This window comes from Sapajus apella, unplaced genomic scaffold (assembly GCF_009761245.1).
Source record: "Sapajus apella isolate SASKATOON/1434 unplaced genomic scaffold, GSC_monkey_1.0 scaffold102, whole genome shotgun sequence".
NCBI classification, from domain to species: domain Eukaryota; kingdom Metazoa; phylum Chordata; class Mammalia; order Primates; family Cebidae; genus Sapajus; species Sapajus apella.
In genome coordinates, this window is record NW_022437042.1 from 6,968,066 (window position 1) to 6,993,048 (window position 24,983).

Here is a 24,983-nt window from a genome sequence, read left to right on the forward strand (position 1 = left end):
TTTCAAATACTCCTTGAATCAGCATTCTTCTGTAGCTGTTGGTTCTTTCATAAACAGGTTAAATGAAACTTTAACATGTGCTAACAGATGACTTTGCCTGAGATTTGTGTTTTTATAGGCATCATAAAACCCTGACCCCCTCTGCCTCCAACCTCCCACCCCTGTGCTCCCATAGCACCCGGTACTTTTCCTATCAAAGCAGTATTCAAACTGCATAGGAACTGCCTATTAATTTATCTCCCTCCCTTACCAGACTGTGAGCACCTTGACAGAGATCTTTCCTTACTTGATTGTAGATCCCCATGACCAAGTGCAGTGTCTCTCAAATCGTACATGATCAATCAATGTTTGTACAACAAATGTTTGTTCTGTCATTGTTGCAAGGTGATGACCAATAATTAAATGAATAAATGAATCCAGAAAACCTAGTGTCTAGAATGCAGGGGGAATTATCACAATAGACATAATAGTTAAGGGAAAAAAATTTAGCTGGTATTCACTTTTAGGAAAGCTAATATATGAAATTCAAATTTAGGATACAAAAGTACACATTCATTTTCCTCAAGCTTCGTTTCATGAAATAATTTACTAGAGTTATATTCCCTTCTGTGTTGAAGTACCTCTTATCAACTAGCTGACTGGGTTAGCTTTAGAATCTGCTGACAAATGACGATCAGAAGTGAAAGTGTGAGTCAACAAGAAAACTATTTGATTTGTACGTGTGCACCCGAGAGAGCTTTCCAGGAACATGTTTATTGTGTAAAGTGAACCAGGAGTACTCACGTAGTGAAGTAGTTTTACTTACAGGGTAAAGCTCTTTGACCTCTAAATGTCATGGATAAAAAAAGACAGGGAGGGGAGAATAAATGCTGTTTCTATGCTTCATTGTAGCACCTAAAAGAATGCTTGCTATCTTACCTCACTTTCAGCCTGTCCAGGCCCACTCTCCTCATTTAAAACAAAGTGTTCTCCCATCCTTTCTCAAAAGAGGACATACTGTTAATATTTAACTAGGCTACATGAATCAGAATTTTAACAAAACATCACTTGCCACTTTCATTTTAGCATAGGTCTCGCTTAAGCCGTTGCATGTGTTCTCCAAATATGGTGGATAAATGGAAGTTGCATTAACTGAACTAGGGTTTAAAAGTGTCTTAAGAAAGCTTTCTGACTAAATATAAAAGCAAATGACTTATTTCGTACCTCAGTGACCGTAATGCCTCACAACAGCAGAAAGTGCATGTTGGACATCTATTTGTTAGTTTGACAAAGAATTAAGACTGTATTTAGGCCAATAGGCAAAGTCAGAATTCCCCCTGGACATATCCTGCAGGGAGCAATGGGATGTGGCCCTGGAAATATTCCTAATGACCATCTTTTAATATACTGATTCTAAAATGACTGGGAGAAGGATTACATGAAAGGTCCCTCTGGCTGATGTCTTCTATTACACTAAATGTTCCTTTTTCAAAGGTTAGGATATCCTTGTTTCTAGGACACTTGACATCAATATTTCATATATGCCAACAGAACTGAAGGGTCAGAAACCCTGGGAAAATTTGTCATGTAAAAGTAATGAGTGTTAAAGAGAAAATGTATTTGAAATCCTCCCACCTCTGCCTCCCGAGTAGCTGGGACTAAAGGCATGTGTCCACCATGTCCAGCTAATTTTTTTTTAAATTTTTTGTAGAAACGGGGTCTTGCTATGTTGCCCAGGCTGGTTTTGAACTCCTAGGCTCAAGGGATCCTTCCACCTCAGCCTCCCAAAGTGCTGGGATTAAGGCGTGAGTTACTGCATACAGCCTAACTCCAATGTTTTTAAAAGTTGCTCTAAGCTGACATCCTTCCCAAAATAAGGACCTCTACCATCAAAATAGAAGAGTATTTCCTTCAGCCAACAAACACATCTTCTGTCAAAAAAATTATGCCAACTTTGAAAAGAAAAAAAACTCTGCTACTTGTCCAGAGTTACAGAAATGGACTGACACTCATTTATGATACAGAGACCAACCTGCAAATCCATTTACTCAGGCTCCCTAGTGAGGAAAGCATGTCTGATTAGCTTAATAACCATTTCTAATTTATCAATGAGCTGTATTCCAAAATTTATTTGTAAGTGAGCTGTTTGAATAGAACATATATTTCCATAAAAACAAAGGGTGGTTAGAGTTTTTAGACCAGCTCCCAAAAGCCTATGACCTCAACCATGAGACCACTAGTGCTAGTCTGTATTCTGGATCCTAAGAGCAACAGGCTGCAGTACAAGAAAGAAGAGTAAAAAGATCTCCTTTCACTTCCTTTCACAGAGCAATTTAGAAATAAATTTCCCAAAAGGCCAGGCTGAGGTGTGGCACCCTCTGTTCTGCTAATATTCCTCTCCCAATGTCTTTAATCTCTGTCAAACCCCTCAAGGCTACCACAACCTTGAATGTGTGTTGGGGAAGAGGAGTACGGTAGGCTGAGCAGCAGGTATAGGGACTCGGCTATGATGGATTGTGTATAAGACATGGACACCAACTCCAGATAAACTGAGATACAGAACAAGGGGTCTGTTTATGGAACTTGGATACACAGGTAGAGTTAGCCGTAAGAGGCAGAAGAACAATCCTACCACCAAAATCTGCACCCAAAGTTGAAGCTGTACCAGTAGCGAGGCTAATGCTGAGCTGCTGAAACACTTGTGTAGCATTTTTCACACTCCTCCAGCCCAGGGACAGGATTGAGTCCATGGTCTAAGTTTGGTGTTCAATTTAGAGGAGGTTAACGGTCCAGGTGAAATAAACTAAAGATCCATGAGGGTAATGAGTCAAGCAGGTAATAATGATGTGTATCTGATCAAAAAGATTTCTATTCATTTGGAGAAAATGACAAATTGGTCATTCTTTCAATAAACATTTATTGAATACCTACAATATGCCATGTAGTATGTTAGAGGCTGGCATTACACAGTCTCTGCTCTCATGGAGCTTGTATTCTAGATCAGTGTGGAAGAGTTCAGATGGACCAAACAAATCCTCAATGAAGAGGAAAAAGAGGGAAAAACACAACCGCTCCAAAGCCACTACTGCATAGGCTTCCAAACAAGCCACCCCATGTTTTGGAGGTAATTGGAAAGTATGACCTAGTCAACTATTCAAGAGTTGAACAGTTAAATATCATTTGGGACATATTTCACCTACACTGAAACTGAGGTAAACCAAGCAAATACAAAACCCAGAAGTTTAACTTCACAAATGAGACCAAGATAAAACCAACTGGGCTAGGTCCTTTCTGGCAACTTTCCCACCTCTCCTTTCACCTTCGAGGAACCATCTGGCTACTCATTGTGGCTCCCTTCCCAGGATCAGGCTTTATGCTTTTCACTGACTTTTGCCTATGTACATTTACCTGCCCAACCTCCCAGAGCTTTCCGAGGAATAGGAAATAGGAGCATGATGGGCTATCATCAGAAATCATCCATATTTCAGTATTAGTGTGAGAATTTATTGCCCCCTCCCATAATACCTTACCTTAATGAATATGGAAATCTCCAGAAGTTTCTGTAAAGTGTTTATGAGAATTTCACATACCACAGCAAGGTAGTAGATGTTTTAGAGCTAAGGCCTTTCAAGGCCCACTCAAACCACATTTGTACAACAACCTGCACTTCACATGTGTGCACATAACCAGGGCTAGAACCCATAACCTTTGAATAGTTCATATCCCAATGAGTTCTCCATGCCCTAATTTTTAAAAACTAACATTTCTCAGGCTCTACATAAAAATATGTGCCAGGCCCCATGTAAACACTTTGTATAAATGTCATTTAATCCTCAGGACAACCTTACGAAATGGTTATTAGCCTCATTTTATAAATGAGAAAACTAAGGCACAATCCATTTAAAAGGCACAATCCACAATGCAGGAAAAGAAAAAAAAAGAGAAGATGTGACAAACAGAAAATATCAGAATGTCAAATGCAAACACAACCATATCGATAATTACGTTAAATGTATGGTGTAAACACCCAAAGTAAAGGCAGAGATTGTCAAATTGGATTAAAAAGCAAGAAACTCATTTTCAATATAAAGAAAAAGAACAGAAAATATACTAACCAAATATAAGAAAAAGAAAGTTGGAAAGGTTATATTAATATCAAAGTAGATTTTAGAATAAGGAATATTACCAGGCATAAAGAAGAATATTTCATTTTGATAAAGGGGTCAATTCACCAAGAGTATATAATCTTAAATGTGTATGTACTTAATAACAAAGTTTCAAAATACATGAAGCAAAAAAAATGACAAAAACAAAAGAAGAAATAAGACAAATCCACAATCGTATTTGCAGATTTCAACAAGTTTTTACAGTAATTGACAGACCAAGCAGAAAATAAATTAGCAAGAATACAGAAGACTTGGAATACCACCAACCAACTTGACCTAATTGGCATTTATAGAATACTACATCCAACAATAACAAAATGCACATTCTTTTCAAGTACATGTGGAATATTCACCATGGAAGACCAGCTACTAGACCATAAAACAAGTCCCAGTAAATTTAAGAGGATTTAAATAATTCACAGTATGTTATCTGACCACACAAAACTAAATTCAATAATAACAGAAAGATATCTGGAAAATCTGCAAATACTTGGAATTCAAGCAACACACATGGGTCGAAGAAAAAATAAAAAGAGAAATTGGAAAACATTTTGAGCTGAATGAAAATGTTAATGCCACACATCTAATTTGTGGGATCAAGTTGGAATAATGATTAGAGGGAAATGTATAGCATCAAACTATTAAGCATTTATACACATCCCTCCCCATCATGAGCTTATTTTGCAAGGAAAAACAAGGAATGAAGGACAAAATCCAGTCCTGAGCACAAGTCCAATAATATAAAAGTGAACTGCTACAGATAAAAGTTAAAGGAGAAGGTATAAGTGGTATCCAAAGACGTTCTGAACTTCAAACTGCTTATTTCAGTAGCAGATGCTAGTCTAACAAGAGGTGAGATGAAGGAAGGTCGGTGAAAGAAGGTTGGAAAAGTCAGGGGGTCTGTGAACAAGAGTAGCATGGGCTGGCAAAGTTGATAAACTCTGATAATAGGACGGAGGCTATTGCTCTTCATTTTAAAATATCCCTTTCTAGGCATAGGTTGTCTCTGGACCTAATATACTTATCACCTTCAGAAAGAGTGGATTACCTGAGGTCAGGAGTTTGAGACCAGCCTGACCAACATGGTGAAACCCTCTCTACTGAAAAATATAAAAATTAGCCGGGCATGGTGGCAGGTACCTCTAAACCCAGTAACTTGGGAGGCTGAAGCAGGAGAAACACTTAAACCCGGGAGGCGGAGGTTGCAGTGAGCCAAGATCGCATCATTGTACTCCAGCCTGGGTGACGGAAAGGGGAGAGGAGAGGGAGAGAGGGACACCTCTGAGTTCTGTCCAAAATTAAGAACACAGATGCAGGGATTGTGTGCTGGTTTAACTCTGCAATTCCCAAATGTTATCCCTACATTGGAATCACCTGAGGAACTGTTTGTAAGAAAATCTGATTCTTGACCTGGGGACCTCCAAAAGTTTCTCAATTCATTCTAATGATTCTCAGTTTGGAAAGTACTGGTATAAATATTACCAGTAAAAACAACCACTACTAGTTATTGAGTACCTGCCAGTTACTAGGTCCTGTTTTAGGTGCTTTACATATATTGTTCGATTTAATTCATTAGCAGAAAGGCATTGTGAAGACCAAGTGAGAAAGTGTAAGAAGTTTCAGTGGAGTTCATCCCCACTTAGAGAAATAGAAATGGACAAGGAAAGACATCTTGACCTAGAGACAACTTTTTAATTACCTGTAAAGATATGAAAAAATGTGATTAACACTGATTAAATAAAAAGACTGATGAGATAAGCATTTTTTTAAGACCAAAAAAAGGGGGAAAATATTGAGGCAGCATAGAACAGTACTCAAAGAAATAGAGAGCATTTGTCTCTCAAATCTGAACTATTCCTGGGGTAGTATAACAAATTGGCTTCAAAAATTCTGCATAATATCAGAATCGTTCAGAATTCCAAGTTCAACATTCACTCTCTGCCAGCGCCAACTCAGTTAAACGAGACCCCAAAAGACTTATACCCTCTAGGTCTAAGTAGAAATCAATTGGCTTCCTTAAAGTCCAAAACCTGTATAAAATTTTCCTAGTTGAAGCTGTTGCAGACAAAAACTTCTCAAATCACACTTAGTCTGAGGTAATTCTTACCTAAGTATTCGCCAACCTCTTAAAATGTACCTGGTCCCAGATGCACGTGGTATGGATACCTTACTTGTTTTACATATTTTCTCTTGCCTAGCACGTTTGTCTTATTGATGTCTTGAATCAATTATTTCAGAAAGCAGAAAAGATGCTGCATAATAGTGCCTAGCAACGGCATATCCAATTACAATTCATAAATGCTCTTCGACAATGATACATGTAATAGGAGACAAGTACTATTACATACCACATGAAATTAGGATCAAGAAAGCCTTGAACAAAGTACAGTATCATTCTGGTTAAAATATAAAAAAATTTTGTGAGGACAGAGGTAATAATTGCTCTCTATTGTTCTGATACTCGAGCCCAAGGACATCTAGCTCTCATCTAACAAAAATCAGAGATCAGACTAAGCTAGAGATTAAGTGCCAGGTCATTTTCTAGCTCCTATCCCTGAAATGAAGGCTATTTCTTATTTGCAATTATGTATTTCTCAGGCTTAAGTGCCCTGTGCCCAACCAGAATAATCTCTGTTCCCTCTCCTTCCTCTATTAACCACATCCATTTAGCAACACATCAAAGGAATTAAGCTTTTTAAGCCTGATCCATTTAGAAGTGGCCATTACAGCTTAAAACAGTACCTACCAATCCGGAACAAAAACAGATTTTTTTACATAAGGTTTATTTTCTCAGATTGCCACACTTCCTTTAAACACTACTTCCAATATCCTTCCTCTTGTTGTTCTTATCAGGTCTACTGGTGTCTATAAACAGAAGAAAACCTGTGTTCAATTAGCATGAATTACCATCTTTTAAGCAGCTCCTCTTTCTATTCTCAACTCTGGACCTAATAAAATCTCCTTGGCCCTGACAGATAATGTCTCTAGAAATGCTACTTCAATGTTTAAAACTTAAACATTTATAAGGTGGGCAGACCATTTGAGGTCAGGAGTTCGAGACCCACCTGGTCAACATAGTGAAACCCCATGTCTACTGAAAACACAAAAAATTACCCACGCCTGGTGGCATGTGCCTGTAATCCCAGCTATTCGGGAGGCTGAGACAAGAGAATTGCTTGAGCCCGGGAGGTGGAGACTGCTGTGAGCCAAGATCACGCACCACTGCACTCCAGCCTGGGTGACAGTGAAACCCTGTTTCAAAAAAAAAAAAATTAAACATTTAAACCATAAACTCATATAAGTAATGAGATAGAATATTAAGCAGCTACAGTATTATAAGCTTCATTCTACCTAAGAGGCAGCCTTAGATATCACCATCCATAAAAATGAAACAAAGGGCAGGCAAAGCTTTTAAAGAGGTCTTGTTCACATTTCTTGTATCATGGGAACCAAACAACAGTCGCATGAGTTTCCTAATCTTTACAAACATACTTAAAAAACAAGGCTATAATAAATCTTAGTTTACAAACCCTGTCATCCCAAACATTTAAAAATGTTTTCCTGGACTCAAACAAATAAGAGATATGCATCCATAGACCGCATGTTCCAGTGTCATTGTAAAAATATCCTTACTAGAATGAACTAAGGTGTTGGTCATCAGGTAATACTCAAGACCTTTCACAAGATACATTCCTTTGTTTTATCCACTGAAAAGACCTGACTGCCTTGTGAACACAGTTTTTTTCAGGCCTTGGTGTCAGTAAACATTCTTCTCCATGGCAACTAGCTTTATATTTAATGGACACTATGTCTTATAACTAATTACATTACCTTCTCTTTGTTGCCTGCCAGTTTCTCCATGGCCCACTTGTACACAACATTTTGGGGTATTAGCTTCATTTAGGTTATTAATTTCATCCAGAAACAAATTTTTTATTCATTTAAAGATACTGTACTGTTTTCTCATAAATCCTTTTTAGATTATAGTGGTGTAGAAATAAATCAACTACATAATTGTCAAAAAAAAAAAAAAAAGGCTACTAGGATGTCTGCCCATCCTTGGCTAAAGTACCTCCTCACAAGAGAAAATGGCCCTATACCATGGACCAGTTACTTTCCAACAAATTACAAATCCCTTGTAGATCATTTGCCAAGGCAAAGAAGGTTGCTCTAACTTTAGCCCCTACCATTTAATCCAAGGTAGACAGACCACTGTCTTCTACCTTCTCAGCAGCCCCCCAAAGATTCAGGGTTAGTTATAAAGGTCTCAGGCACCTTTGGAGCAGGACCTGGAAAAACAAACTTATTACCTTAGGCCTATTTTCTTAAGTATCTGGCAAAAACCATAGACTCAGAAAAGTGTACATAACACAAACGTGTATCCAATTTCTAGGATTCTGGAAGGCCCATAAATACCCACCAAGCTCATCCATGAGCCTTTAGTCAAGAACTCCTTTCTAGAAAATGGCAAGCTGAGATGCCACCCACGAGAACAAGAGAGAGAGAGAGAGAGAGAGAGAGAGAGAGAGGGAGAGAGGGAGGGAAGGAGGGAGAGAGATCCTGAATATTACTTTCATGTAAAGATGGGTTGGGAATCACAGACACATTATTTGGTAATAAAATATCTGTACTGTGATAACTGCCTCAAAATGTCCTGCTTCACTCATCTTCACTCCATAGTCACTGTGTAATCAGTAGTAAATTTGGCCTCACCCCAGTGTCCTTATTCAGGTTTACTCTTCCTCGGAGGACCTCCCTCCAAGTAACATTGTTTGTTGTCTGTCTCAACTGACTAGAATGGAAGTTCCATGAGGGCAGGGGTTTGTTTTGCTCATGGCTGTACCTGTAATGCGTAAGAGGCACTCAAATATTTCAATAGGTTTTTGAGGAACAGGTGGTGTTTAGTTACTTATTTAGTGATGATTTCTGAGATTTCGGTGCACCCATCACCCAAGCAGTGTGCACTGTACCCAATGTGTAGTCTTTTATCCCTCACCCCTCCCACCCTCAAATATTTTTTAATGAATACTCTATAGAACTCTCTACTCTTCATAGAAGGGGTTGGCAAACGATAGCCTGCAGGCCAAATCTAGTCTTCCACTTGTTATTGTAAATAAACTTTTAATGAACTCAGCCATGCTTATTCACTTACATATTATTTATAACTGCATCCAGACTACAATGGCAGAGCTTAGTAGTTGCAATGGGAACCACATGGCCTGCAAGGCCACAAATATTTACTATCTGGCCCTTTACAAAAAAAGTTTGCTGGACCCCCAGACCATTCATTTGGTCCTTATTTTCCAAACTAGATTGGAAGCACTTTTGGGACAGGTCTTATACTTCTTTGAACCTAGAACACAGTAGATAGCTAAAATAGCTAGCACTATACAAATACAGATTTCCTACTTGCAACATAAATTACCTTTACACAGTTAATCCAAAAATCATATTTTCCATAATCAATGCATTTCTAGCAAGGCCAGAACTGATTACCTGTGTTCAGTGATTTGGGGCAACAGGGAGAAGACATATTGATGCTATCTTATTAGTGGTAAGGTTTCTAGTTCAAAATTAATCATGTAATCTTTCAAATATGAATGCATATTTAACAACTGGAAAGTTCTTCCTGGTATCTTTGAGACAAATTATTTGAGGTAAGCCATAGTTATTTTCTCAAAGTCAAAAATCCCTCTAACAAACATCTCTTTTTATGCCAGGCACATTATAAGCACCCAACGGTCACTGAATAGATCACCCTCCCATAAATACTCTGCTCACCGATTTTTGCAAATTACAATTACCTGAAAAGAGACATCAAGATTTACACCCTTTTGCCAATTCATTTAAAATATATTCGACATTTCTCAATTCTTTAAAAAACTGTAAACTTTTTGTCATTCTCTGAAAATTTTAATTTGCATAGGTATCATTTCCAAGTAACTGAAGACTAAATGGACAAATCCAGGCATGGTATCAGTCCACTGTTTACTCCAACTACAGAGGTAATCAAATAGGATATTTTCCTGTTATTGGATGATATGTCATTAGAAAATAATGTAGCCCTCGGACTAGGAACTGAGAAAGACTAGAAACCTTAATGAATTATCTTTGCCAAAATCAGTTATTTTGAATAAGCAACAATATACACAATAATATACAATCATTTGAGAAAACTATTGTTTATTTAGAAAAAAGGTTACACTGGTAGAATTCAGTAGATAAAAAAATTCTCTTTTAAAAATGTCACTGTGAAACTTTGCCAGACCAAAGTTCAGCAATACAAAGCTCCTATAGCTGTAGAATTAAAACAATTATCTTTTGATCCCCCCGCCCCAAGATTTGTCTAACATAATTACAAGAAAAAATGGCAAGGGACAAGTGAGTGCTGGTACCTTTTTCTTTTTTAAACAGGTTTTAATGTTGTACATGTACTATATAAAATGATTCCTAAGCATTTCATAAGACAATGCTCCCACTGTTTTTAGTGACTAATATTAAGAATAAGCCAAATAATAAATTAAAACTGAGTTTTAAAATGAGGTCAAAATGGTTCAATAATTGTTTATTTTCAGTTTCAAACAATAAAATGGAAGCATTTCAGAATGGAAATAAAAGCTGAACCCAGGCAGTATTTAGTTCACCTAAGGTAGAACTCTGTACACAGGTAACCTTATTTGTTTGTTGGAAACTGTATGCAGCACATTGTGCTAAAAATATGGAACAATTAACACTTTCAGCCATTACTGAAAATAAACATGTAGAAACTAAACAACAGGTGAAAATACAGAAATGCACAACTTAATTTTAAGTTTTCCACATGGAGCAATAAAGCAGATAACTGAATAATTTAAGGAGATGCAAATGGCCCTCTTCATTCTTAATTCTTGGCAATTTACTCAGGAAAATAAATTTCTGGTCACAGCTGAACACTCCAATCTCACCTGAAAGAAACAAAGTGATTATATTGATAGAGAAGAAGGAAGGAAGGAAAGGAGGGAGTAGGGGAGAGAGGGTTGGTCAAAGGAGGTAGTAGAAAAGGAAGGGAAAAGGAAGGAGGGAAGGACAATGAAAGGAGGGAGGGAGGAGGAACATTTAATAAAGAAAGAAAAGTTAATGGGTTGCATCAGTAACAAAGACTTGAGTCCCCAGTAAAGGAGAAAATATTTGTGTTTCTCATTGTCCATTCTTAGAAACCATTAAAGATAAGCACACTAATGATGACTTAAAGAAAAATTGAACACTGTGTGCATGTTGGAGAGAGAAGTGGGGGTAGGGAGAAAAAAAATGGAACAACAAGTAAAACATTCCACAGAGGCAAGCAATAGCTTATCAAAAGTAAACAGAAAATACAGCAAAGAAAAGTAACTATTTTACATGATCAACAAAAAAAGAAAAATGACATCACATTTTTCACAAGGACACAATTTTAATAGTAACTTATATTAAGATGCAATGTCTGCTAAATTATAAAAATTGCTTTAAAAATATATTGACTCAATTATAATCATTTCCTTTCCTTTATGTATTGACATTTTTCAAATACTTCATAGTGAAATAACTTCAAAACATGATTATTACAACATGTGGCAAATATCTTCACATCTGCCTTCAAATTTTAAACTAATGCTTAATGCATTAAACTTTATTGATGAAAATACTACATTCACATATTTCTTAAAACCAGGGCTAGAAGGGTCCTTAGAAAATCATCACACTTACATGAAATGCTGACAAATAATTTACATATCATTTCTACACAGCATTCTGTTCACACCATGTATAATCTTGACATTATCAGTAACTGTGGATACATGATGAACTTACAATACTTAAAAGCCATTGTTCCTGTCCATTAATTGATGAATGGATAAATAAAAAGTGATACACACTCATACAATGAAACATCATTTCACAATAAAAAGGAATGGAGTACTGATAGATGCTATGGCATGGATGAACCTTGAGAACATGATGCTAAGTGAAAGCCAAACACAAAGGCTACAGATTATTGCATGATTCCATTTAAATGAAGTGTCCAAAACAGGCAAAATCATAAGGACAGGAAGCACATTATTGATTTCCAGGGGCTGGGGAAAGGAAGAATTGGGAGCGACTGCTAATAGGCAGAGAGTTTCTTTTTAGGGTGATAGAAACGTTCTGGAAATAGACAGCAGTGATCCTTGCACAACATAGTGGATATACTAAAAATCACTGAAGAGTACACTTTAAAATGGCAAATCTGAGGCCAGTGGCTCACACCTGTAATCCCAGCACTTTGGGAGGCTGAGGCAGGTGGATTATGAGGTCAGGAGATCGAGACCATCCTGGCCAACATGGTGAAACCCCATCTCTACTAAAAATACAAAAATTAGCCAGGTGTGGTGGTGCAAGCCTGTAATCCCATCTACTCAGGAGGTTGAGAAAGGAGAATTGCTTGAACCCAAGAGGCGGAGGCTGCAGTGAGCCAAGATCACGCCACTGCACTCCAGCCTTGGCGACAAGAACAAGACTCTGTTTCAAAAAAACAAAAAAAGGCAAATTTGATGTTACACGAATTTCATCTCTATTGTTTAAATTGCCAAAAAAAAAAAAAAAAGGTCAATGTTCCAATTAAGAGCATCATTATCACAGTATCGCCATAATTAGGAGAATAAGAAATGGGTTCTCAATCATAAAGATGTCACATTAGAAGAATTACTTGGCAAGGGAAATTTTGGTGACACATTTAAGGGAACATTAAAGGGAAAATTGCTGTTGCTGTTAAAACATGTAAAGAACATCTTTCCCAGGAAGTGAAATTAAAATGTTTACTAGAAGCCAAAATCCTCAAGCAATATTATCATCCCAGTATTGTCAACTGTATAGGAGTTCGCACACAAAGACGGCCTATCTACATAATTTAAGGAACTGGTTCCAGGAGGCGATTTCCTCTCCTTTCTGAGAAAGAAGAATGAACTAAAATTCAGTTAGTGAAATTTTCATTAGATGCTGCTTCTGGATGATGTATCTCGAGTAGAAATTGTACACACAGGGACCTTGCTGCAAGAAACTGCCTGGAGGTGAAAATAATGTTCTGAAAATCAGTGACTTTGGAATGTCTCGTCAAGAGGATGGTGGTGTGTATTCATCTTCTGACTTAAAGCAGATTCCCATTAAATGGACAGCACCAGAAGCTCTTAATTATGGGAGATATCGTTCTGAGAGTGACGCACGGAGCTTTGGCATCCTCCTCTGGGAGACTTTCAGCTTAGGGGGGGGTCTGTCCATAGCCTGGAATGACAAATCAGCAAGCTCAAGAGCAAGTGTAAAGAAGATACTGGATGTCAATCTCTTGGCAGCGTCCAGAGAGTATTTTAATAAAATAATGCTGAGGTGTTAGGATTACAAACTTGAAAACCGGCCCCAAATTTACTGAACTTCAGAAAGAGTTAGCTGCCATCAAGAAGAAAGTTGCACAGTGATGAAACAGTGCCAAACTCAGCCTTCAGGACCCTGTTTTCAGCAGAGCAATATTTTTCTTCTCATTAACATATATACCACAATACCTGCAACATTCTCAAGTGTTTTATTAGCTATTTTTTAAAAATATGTGCTGCTTTAACCATTGTAAGTAAGAAAGTATACGTTTTAAATATAAGGGATCATACAGATCTATCTTTTTCACATCTAGGACTGTTGCTGTTTCTCAGAAACTTTCTAGTCCAGGCTCAGTTCATAGTCTGCTGTCCTCCATCACAGACATCTATTGGTGCTATAAACTGTACTGGTAATACCACACTTGTAGGACACATCACAGCAGAAAACAGAAGATAGCCTTCCTACTCTGCTGAGACAAGATTATATTTGTGAACATTGTTTTATACTAGTAATTATTAGGACCTTCTAAGTTTGTCTTTTTCCTTTTTTTTGGCCAGAGATTGATCCTGTTGTATTAGTAAGACTATCATTTCCCTATGTTTCACCATGCCGTCCTATGCACAAAAATCCTCAAAGAGTGGAGGCAGCTGATTTTAACTGACATTATAGAGAGCTGTGACAGCAAGAATCAAGTCTGAAAAGTAAGGTGGTTTAGAGAAAAAGAACAGCTAGGCTGGTGATCAAAGTCGAGAAGAAAAGGCAAATATAAAATCAGTCTTATCAGAGGTATGCCTTTATAAAACACATACACACGTTTTAATTTTATGATCAAATTCACCAAAAAGGTCCTAAGAAATGTTTCAGTAGTTTACATAGATTCTTCATAAAGGAGCCCTTTTGATGGTAACCAAACAACTTTTAAACAAATATTTATAAGGAAGAAAGAAGTTATGAAGAGAAAGACACAGGGACAGCCATCCTAAATCCACTTTACTCCTTCATTTACCCTTATACTGCAACCTAGGAATTCTTATAGCAAACACAGTTCCTAAGATGTTCCATGTGGATAAAATGTAACACAGAGTTAAAACGCGGATCCTGTTGAGCTGAATCCTAACTGCACCCAAGGATGCTTCTCAGGATAATTACGTGTGTAGGGGAAAGACACACTCAGGGCAAATGTTGCATGGAAGCCTTTTATAAGTGCTCATGCCTATGTTAAGATTTTAAAAAACACAATATAAATGAATATTTGCTCTATATTAAGCAGAAAAGCAAGGAAATAGAAAATTTCTCCTGCTCTTTTCAACTGTTTGGTGCCTATGAATATCAGTGCACAAAACCTATACTCAGTACTTTTTTTAAAGTATAAAAGACACTACTGAAGAGAAAAATGATTTGTGTCTGTCATTTCGAGCTCCTAACAAGAGTCTAGTATACAGTTAATGGTTACGACATACAGACCAAAACGAAAGCATATTAAATCTGCCCTCAAAAAATATGCCACAGCATATAAAGCAAGCTCTTTTAATCAGTATGGGTTTCCCTTTATAAAATGGTGTGTTTGGTGGCAAACAAGTCAATACAGAGATATTAAATGTTTCTCTGAAATCAGTGTGAACATTGATGAGTTCCATATCCCTCACCCTATCCCAATACCTATCATCAACAAATAGGAATAAGCCTCAAAATGGCAGTGCATTCCTAAAATAAGAAATCTTCAGGAGCTTAGGAGGTCAAGTATGAACTGAAGGAGAAAAAAAAAGGCTTAGAGCTGGAATTATAAAATCAATTGTTGACAGAGGCCAAGAATGTAATGAAAACTAAGGAAATGAGTTGAGTGGGGACTGACTGAGATGAACTGTCTAAAAAAAGACCCTTGTTCTATTCTAAAGGGGGGCAGCACCTAGACAAATCTAGCTGAAATCAGGACACAATGTTACCACATGTTCCAATCCTTCGAGAGAAACTGAAATTTGGATTTTTGTCAATTCTGATTTTTAAAAGAAACAGATTTTAAAAAATTTTAAACATTGTGTGAGGTTAAGAAAGTGCATTTGGCTGGCCGTGGTGGCTCACATCTGTAATCCCACCACTTTGAGAGGCAGAAGCAGGAGGATTACTTGAGCCCATGAGTTCAATACCAGCCTGAGCAATATAGTGAGATCTCATCTCTACAAAAAATAAAAATAAAAGAGGTCGGGCGCAGTGGCTCACACCTATAATCCCAGCATTTCTGAAGGCCAAGGAGGGCGGTTCACTGGAGGTCAGGAGTTTGAGACCAGCCTGGCCAACATGGCAAAACCCTATCATCTCTACTGAAAATACAAAAAAATTAGCCAGGCATGGTGGCACATGCCTGTAATCCCAGCTATCTGAGAGGCTAGGGCATGAGAATTGCTTGAACCTGGGAAGCAGAGGTTGCAGTGAGCCAGACTGCACCACTGTACTCCAGCCTGGGCAACAGAGCGAGACTCTGCCTGAAAAATAAAATAAGGAAGTACATTTAACAAGCCAAACATTCTGCCCAAGGGCTGACAATTTGCAACCTTGGATTTAGAGGATAAAAATTAGGTTAAACATGTGAGACTGGAAGGAATGGATCTGCAAAATATATGTAGCCTTCTTGGAATGAAGGATTAGAATAGAAATGTAGTAGATTAAATTACAGATTATAAGTAGTGCTAGCTACTAATGTTCTTTAAAATCAAAGCCCTACATCCAAATTAATAAAAAACAAGGAGATTTGAGCATCTCAAGGCCTGGGAGCAAATGTCAGCTTAGCATAGCATTTGATTCACAAAAGGACTTCCAAAAGTTTGCTGAACTCAACATCCCTGAGTTGAGGATCACATATATCAAATAAAAATTGAGAAGCCAAAGGGTGGTTCTCAGAGGACAATTTTATAAACAGGAATTAAGAAAAAGTTAAAGGGAAAGGAACTAGTAATCTTCAAGAGACTAAATCAAGGAGAAGTAAGACGAATTTGGACAAGGACTTTAAGGGCAACAGAAGATGCATACAAGGAACAGAGGTTTGTGACCAAAAATAGGAAACAACAGAAGATGACAGAAGACTGGAAGGAATTTAATTATGGTCATACTTATATACAGTATCTTCTTAATTGTTTTCTTAAGAGACAGAGTCTTGCTCTGTCACCCATGCTGGAGTGCAGTGGTATAATCATGGCTCACTGCAGCCTTGAACTCCTCCACTCAGGAAAATCTCCTGCCTCAGACTCCCAAGGAGCTGGGACGACAGGTGTATACTACCCATGCCTAGCTAAGTTGCATATATATATTTTTTGTTAGAAATGGGGTCTTGCTATGTTGCCCAGGCTGATCTCAAATTCCTGGCCTCAAGCAATCCTCCTGCCTCAGCCTCCTAATGTTAGGACTACAGGCATGAGCAACCATGCTTGGCCTTGTATCTTAATTCTAATGTGATTATTTTAACATTTGTGAAAATCAGGATGACACTTACAAATCAGTGTCATTTTTCTACCAACCCGCCTAAAAATAACTGTCCTAAAAACAATGATGAAATCTTACAAGTAATGACATCTTTCAATCATGGAAATATGACATATGTAGGAGCTGTCCTTTCTATAGAACAAATTAAAAGGTGAGTGGGGGAGGGCAGCAGATTTCAAAGTAGCCTGTAAATAGATGGTTCCAATCAGAAATGATAACATTCTAAAAGAAAAGGAAGAAAAAAAGACCTGACCAACCCTGGAATGTATCCAAATAGAAAGTGGCAGTCAACAGCCAGAAAAAGAAACTATCAGCCAGGGATGGTGGCTCATCCCTATAATCCCAGCACATTGGGAAGCCAAGGTAGGCAGACGGCTTGAGTCCAGGAGTTTCAGACCAGCCTGGGCAACATGCTAAAACCCCATCTCTATTTACAATATATTTTTTTGAAAGAAACTATTGGCCGGGCACAGTGGCTCATGCCTGTAATGCCAGAACTTTGGGAGGCCAAGGATCACCTGAGGTCAGGAGTTCGAGACCAGACTGGGCAACATGGCAAAACCCCATCTCTATAAAACATACAAAAATTAGCTGGACATAGTCCCAGCTACTACAGAGGCTGAGGTAGGAGAATCACTTGAACCCGGGAGGTAAAGGTTGTAGTGAGCCGAGATTGCGCCACTGCACTCCAGCCTGGGTGGCAGAGCAAAACTCCATCTCAAAAAAAAAGAGAAAAAGGCCAGGCACAGTGGCTCACGGATGTAATTCCATCACTTTGGGAGGCCAAGGCGGGCTGATCACAAGGTCAAGGGATCGAGACCCTCCTGGCCAACATGGTGAAACTCCATCTCTACTAAAAATACAAAAACAATTAGCTGGGCGTGGTGTTGCACACCTGTATTTCCAGCTACTCAGGAAGCTGAGGCAGGAGAATTGCTTGAACCCAGGAGGCGGGGACTGTAGTGAGCCGATATCGTGCCACTGCACTCTAGCTTGGGCGACAGTGCAAGACTCTGTCTCAAAACAAACAAACAAACAAAAACAAAACAAAAAACTATCAGCCAGATGGCCTAGCACAGTGGCTCACACCTGTAATCCCAGCACTTTGGGAGGCCAAGTCAGGCAGATCACCTGAGGTTAGGAGTTCAAGACCAGTCTGGCCAACATGGTGAAACCCCAGCTCTACTAAAAATACAAAAATTGGCCAGGCATGGTGTTGCATGCCTATAATCCCAGCTACTCGAGAGGCTGAGGCAGGAGAATGTCTTAAACCCGGAAGGCGGAGGTTGTAGTGAGCCGAGATCGCGCCATTACACTCCAGCCTGGGCAAAAGAGCGAGACTTCCTTGTCTCAAAAGAAAGAAAGAAACAAAGAAACATCAACCAGAGTCTCACAAAATTAAGAGTCTATCCATGAAGAAAGTATTGTACAAAGCTGTCAATGAGGAATTCAACAGGATGGGCATCCAGCTAGATGTACTTTTAAAAGGACATCTGAATCTAGAAGCTTTGCTGTAAGACCATATCTAACCCTGGACAGTCTTGTCATCCCTTTGCTCCTAAGAGATTATAAAGAGAGGTAAAATACAAATTCATGGTCAATGTAAGAAAAACTCAAAACTGTAGCATAACCTTCATATACAAAATAATAATATTTAGGTACTGAGTAAAGAGAGATATATAAAATCACTGTGAAAGTTGTCAGTGACAATGGCTGGCTAATTCCTAATGCAGATAGGAGAGGTAAGCTTTTTGTTTTTCTTTTAATAGGGAGACCACATGTGACAGCAAATGCCAGGTTAAAAGAAACATTAAGATGAGGATTAAGAGTTTATAGCTCATCAGAGAAGATAGTTGTCAAGGTTGAAATGGGGGTAGGAACAGCTAGAATTGAAGAATTAGCAATAATATTTCCTTTTAAATTCTAAATGTTCTTTAATAACTTATTTGCCCTACTTTCTAACAAGCACCGAAAAAGCAGGAAAAGCACACCATTCATCAGGTGTTGACTATATGGCAACCTCTCAAATCCCTGCTTTGCAGCCAAAATAAAGATGAGGAAATCCATACCCTTATACAGAACTGGCTCTCAGACATCTCTCGCTTATAATTTAAACACTGGTAAATATCCTTGGTTATCTATCTGGTCTTGTAAAAGATTAGAAGCACCCAATAATATTAGGGGAAGGTATATACAAGCAAGTATAGTTAATATATGAAATGATGGCTAACATGGAAGGAAGAAAATGGCCATAAAAAAAGCAGAGATAGTAGCTTCAAAATACAGCTGTTTGGAACCATTACATATAGGGGGCAAATTGTCCTAGGTACTTCAATAATACTAAGGCATCACCAAACAGTAACAGTAAAGTATTCAGATTATCATACGTGCTCAAAAAAGGAAATATTAGGGTCTGAAAACTGCACCCACCATAATGGAAACGCTATTTAAAATGGGTAAAACATTTTTTAAGTCTCACATAAAGCATAAGCGCATTACCTTAAAAAAAAAGTTACACATTAACTAAAAACACAAACCATATTTTCTGGCTTTGTAAAACATGGGCAGTGGCAGAAAAAAATGGCACACACACAAAAAAAAGTCTTTGGATAACACATCAGCATGAGAAAGCAAAAGGAAGAGAGAACACTAAAAGATAGAAAGACCAAGGTTTGAGTGTTGGCTCTGTTGGCTAATATCTCTATGACCCTCTTCAACTTAACCTCTCAGAGTCTGTTTCTTCACCTATAAAATGCAGATATCATCACCAACATTTACAAGGCTATAAGGACTTTAGCCACATAATTAACTATCCAGAGAAGATGGGAATGAGTGAAGAGAAAGCCAGATGTTCTTAAATATATCTTGGTGCTTAAAAAAAAAATGTGTGGCTAATCAGCAAGCTTAAAATGAAAACAGCCTAAAAATAACTCTGAATCTTGTTTTGCATCTATACCCAAAGACTTGGTCATTATATTTAAGTGAAAAAAACCAAGTGTTTGTAGCTTTTAAAATGCATCTAGTTTTTTCAACATTATCAGACTTCATTTTATGTTTTTATCATTAAATGAAAAGGTGGTGAGAGAATACTCACCTTGATTGAAAGTCTTCATTATCTGTGCTTGTCCGAGGACTTATGAGTAGATGACAAATTAAGGGAAAACAACTTTTGGGAGTGGCAGAAAGAACAGCATCTCACCTTTTAGTACAGCGCCTCAGCTTGCAGGCCGAAATGGCTCTGACCAGCCTGGTAGCCTCAAACTCTACCAGCTCTGCTTGTCAGCCTCATCATTTTGCCCTTCTATTCCCAGTGTCTCCAGCCCTAGGGACTCTCTGTTCCCTTTCTTCCTCTCTGTGATAATATAACCCAAAAGACTATAAATCCCTTAGTGGCATAAAACATCTCAGTCACCACGGAGGTATTTTTAAAAATCAAGAACATCAAGTATCTCACTTCCAGATTTCACGCATTTTGAGAGAGTTAACTGGAAAGAGCATTTCAAAACTAGACTTTAAGTATTTAAACCACATACTACAAGGGTACAACTGTAAACATGACCAGTATCAAAGCTTTCCATTATACTGACTGAAAACATCAAGATGAAAAGGATATTGTTTCTTCTCTTCCTTTCCTCCTGAACTGTCCCGTTTCTCTTTCTTTTCTATCTTTTCTTTATCATGCCTAGACTCCTATAAGAAATGGTAAAATTAGCTGGGGAAGAGAAAATCAAATATAAAAGACAGCTCAAAACCCTTTTTCATCAACCGCCAGCAATAATTTGTCTTCAAAAACTTACTTAATATGACAACAAAAGCATAAGCAACAAAAGGAAAACAATAGATACACTGAACTTCACCAAAAGTAAAAACATTCGTGCATCAAAGAACACTATCAAGAAAGTGAAAAGACAACCGACAGAACTGGAGAAAATATTTGCAAATAACATATCTCATAAAGATCTAGTATCCAAAATATATAAAGAACTCTTACAACTGAGCAACACAAACCCTCCAAATAAAAAATGGTCAAAGCATCTCAACAGATTTCTTGAAATGGCCAATAAGCACATGAAAAGACAGTCAACATCATTAGATATTAAGAAAATGCAAATCAAAACCACAATGAGATATCACTTCACATTTACTGGAGTGGCTACAATAAAAAAACAAAAACAGAAAATAACCAGTGTTGACAAGGATATAGAGAAATTTGCACGCTGACACTTTGTTGGTGGAAATGTAAACTGTACAGCCACTGTGGAAAAGAGTTTGGTCGTTCCTCAAAAAGTTAAACATAGAATTACCATATAACCCAGAAATTCCATTCTTGGGCATATATCCAAGATGATTAAAAATAGGTGTTTGAACAAATATTTACAGCCGCACAAAAATGTTCACAGCAGCACTATTCACAATAGCCAGAACGTGCAAACAACTCAGATGTCCATCAACTGGCAAATGGATAAATAAATATGGTATATTCACATAATAAAATATTACTTAGCTATAAAAAGAAATGAAGTAAATGACGCATGCTACAGCATGGAAGAACTTCAAAAACATTATGCTAAGACATCAGACACAAAAGGCCACATTATTGTACTATTTCATTTATATGAAATATTCGGAATAAGTAAATCCACAAAGAAACAAATTTATCGTTCCCAGAGGCTGAGGAGAAAGGGAAATGGGAGTGACTGTTTAAACGGATATAGAGTTTTCTCTTGGAGGTGATAAAAATGTTTTCGAACTACATAGAGACGATTACACAACATTGTAAATATACTCAATGTCACTTAAATGTACACCTTTAAAATGGTTAATTTTATGTTATTTGAATTTTATCTCAATTAAAAAACACATAAAAGAACAGTCTATCTTTTAAAGCATAGAATTAAAATGTTCATATAATTTTCTAAAGGTGGTTTTATAAACTATGAATATATGGCATATATTTTCAATATATATAACAATGTTTTGTAAACAATTTATACTGTAGTAATGGCTTATTACTTTATGACAGATGCATGATATTCATTTTAAATATCAACCATTAATACGTAAGAGAATGTACCTTATATTTAATTTTTAAATCAAATACAAGTTTCAAACAAATCAGTTTATTAGGAGAAAATGTTGCAAAAATGTTTCAAATCACAATCAAGACTTTATGACACTATGATGGTCAGAAAGAATACATGTGACCATATTTTAATTTCAGGAATAAAAAGAAACTAAAAGCAAAGAGTTGGTGGAGAAAAAAGAAAAGGCAAAGAACAGCTGAAACTCAATCAACAGAAGTAGGTGGGAGTGGAATGGAGAGGGGAAAGGAATCTCAGAAGTATATTAGCTCTACCCTCCTAGTAATCCGGGAATGAACTGACTCAAATTCCCCAAATAGATAACCTGCCCTCCCTCAATACCTCTTCTTTCCACCCCTAAATAATGAACAAAAGACTATATGACTAGGAAAAAAATTCAATATTTGCTAAATTTTCAGAGTTGATTTTTTTTTTTAAGATAAAGCATATTATTCCTTTATTTTCCTAATTTACCTTTTTGCCACCGGAGGAGATTTTATCCATCTTCTCAGATTTAAATGAATCACTGCCTTTTTCTTTGCCTGAAGATTTTGACTTATTTTTTTCCTTATCTTTTTCATTTGGATAAGGAGATTCACATGGACTTTCACTTTTATGTTTTGAAACCCCCACTAAAATTACAAAAGAAAGTCATGAAAGCCTTTTCCAATTCACTTTGATGATAGCTTCAAAGATATTAATAAGTCTACCTACTTGTTCCATTTTCTTCTTTACGTCTCTTGGTTAAGTCCGGTGGCACTTCACGGTCATTGTTTGAGTGATCCTAGAACCAAGAATTGTGAACTACATTGACCAAGGGCTTATGTTTTGTTTTAATGTATTATTTTTATATGAGAAGAGCACAGATAACTAGCAATGGAGGATATTATTTGCAGCAGTATCACACACTAGATAAAATGGCATGAAAGACAAGCAGAGCTGGTAGAGATTACTAGGCTGAAGATCCTTATTAATGTAGAAGATGCAAAGACTTCAGGGTAAAAATATCAATAAAATCATTAACTAACAGACTACTATGGAACAAACTAGTATTTTTTAAAAGGCAACATACACACTGGTATACATGATAATGAGCTTTCCAAACTAGTTTAAAAAAATTACAAACCCTTTTCCGCTCTTTCCTGTCCTTTTCATCTTTTTTCTCTCTTTCTCTGGATCTTTCCCTTGACTTGTCCAAATCTTTCTTGTCCATTTCTCTCTCCTTACTCTTGGACAGTGGTGGAGGAGTATGATTAATGTAGAGCTGTTAAATTAAGGCAATATTACTGAAGATTATTAGTTTTCCAGCATTGGCATCATTTGTTTATTAAATGAAACACAATTGGGAATTATACCCAGAGTCAAAACTGGTCAGCTATCCGGATTATAAGAGGTAAAATAAAAGGACATGGCACATATTATACAAAGTTGCAATTCTTGGCCTCATAAAAATTACCATTTAAACTCCAGTTCATCTGTGCCTCAACTGAGACTCATTAGTAAATTCACAAGCTAGAGGATTCCTTATAGCTCTATTGTAAAGACCTATAACCACCATTACAAGAGTCCATATATGAAAAATAGTAACTGGACTTTCTCTGTTAAAAACAAAAAAATCTCTACACCATCAAGGAAATTTTAAATAGTCTTACCATCCACTGACAGGCAGTCAATAATGACAACGGGCAAAAGTATAAAAATAAAACCTAGCCATGATTTTGCTACTAATTCTTTTCTGCCTTGGTATGAACCATGAAAAGATTATCCTAAATTATTTTTTACAAATATAAAAGCTGCATGTTCTCTACTTCTGAAAGCATTCCAATTTCGATCAAAATAATCACAATTAACTGTGAAATTTGTCTTCCTGGTTCTAAATACCTCAGAAAACCATCTAGTCAGCTAAGGATGATTAAACAACTCAAAAGACTAAAAAATAATGAACTAATATTCTCCTCTGCCTATTCTTTCTCTGCCAAAAGGGCTATAGGCAAAACAGCCAAACATCAAGGATATTCTAACTAAATAATTGAGAGATAGCTCTTCTTAGGTGAGTTGTAAATATGGAACTATGCTGTAAAATAAAATATTTAGGAAGTAGTCAGGAAATAATCAGATACCTAACCTTAATGGCATTTATAATTGTGCTACAAGCCTATGTTTAAAACATTAAAAGTATTATGCAGCAAAACACTGAATATAACTCATTACATAACTACACAATGCTAGATTTACCTTAGGAACAAATAGAATAGTGAGTCAAAACTCAAATATTTTTACATGAAGAAATTCTTTGGTATTCAAAGGAATACATGAAAAAAGACCACCATCAGTTTGAGAATTAAACACTTATTTTTTAACTCCAAACACTTTCAATTCAGTTGGCTCAGAAATACTGCCATAGAATGCAGAAGTAGACTCTTTAAAATTTCAATGTTTAAAAGTTGACAAAATAAAACAGACAAAACGCTTATTAATAACAAAGAGCAAGAGAATGATAAATAGTCATAAAAGTACTTGTCTAAAAGATGCTCTTGCTGGCTATGTCTTAAATGACACTTCAAGAATTTTTCTAATTGTGAGATTTATTCATATCTTAATATTATTTATGACTAAGACAAAGGAAATCATATATTACTGCAATACTCAAGACTTCTCTAAGTATTAATTTTTGCCAATAAAAGTAAAAAAAAAAAAAGGTTTATGATCATAAATCCATACATACACACACACAACCATTGTTAATAATGAAGTTTTGAACTGTGCTTACTTGCTTTTCGTACTGCGAGAAATTAAGAAATTTTTCTAGAACTTACTTCTGGCATTAATGTTCAAATACTTCATTCTTGACATAAGAAGTCACATAGCTCAACTGATATACAATCAGAAATTCTTAGTTCAGTACCCAATTCAATTCCTTCTT

General features: G+C 36.9%; 1 protein-coding gene and 1 pseudogene across 11 annotated transcripts in view; one reads left to right on the forward strand and one right to left on the reverse strand.

Annotated features, from left to right (window-relative positions):
- The first annotated feature begins 6,456 nt into the window (after positions 1-6,456).
- On the forward strand, positions 6,457-13,609 carry LOC116536581 (annotated as a pseudogene).
- THOC2 (THO complex 2) overlaps positions 10,304-24,983 on the reverse strand; it is a 129,223-nt gene continuing 114,543 nt past the window's right edge. For 4 of the 11 annotated variants that reach the window (XM_032258432.1, XM_032258427.1, XM_032258429.1 and 1 more), the window contains exons 34-39: positions 23,187-23,324; positions 22,775-22,844; positions 22,535-22,692; positions 20,593-20,669; positions 20,074-20,119; positions 10,304-11,089 (exon numbers count right to left, since the gene is read on the reverse strand). In XM_032258432.1, coding sequence (XP_032114323.1) covers positions 20,092-20,119; positions 20,593-20,669; positions 22,535-22,692; positions 22,775-22,844; positions 23,187-23,324 — 471 coding nt within the window. In that variant the 3' untranslated portion in view covers positions 10,304-11,089; positions 20,074-20,091. Of the gene's footprint in view, positions 11,090-11,253; positions 13,419-20,073; positions 20,120-20,147; positions 20,670-22,534; positions 22,693-22,774; positions 22,845-23,186; positions 23,325-24,983 lie in introns of those variants that run through there. The other 7 variants (XR_004262740.1, XR_004262738.1, XM_032258425.1 and 4 more) reach the window with 6 other exon arrangements.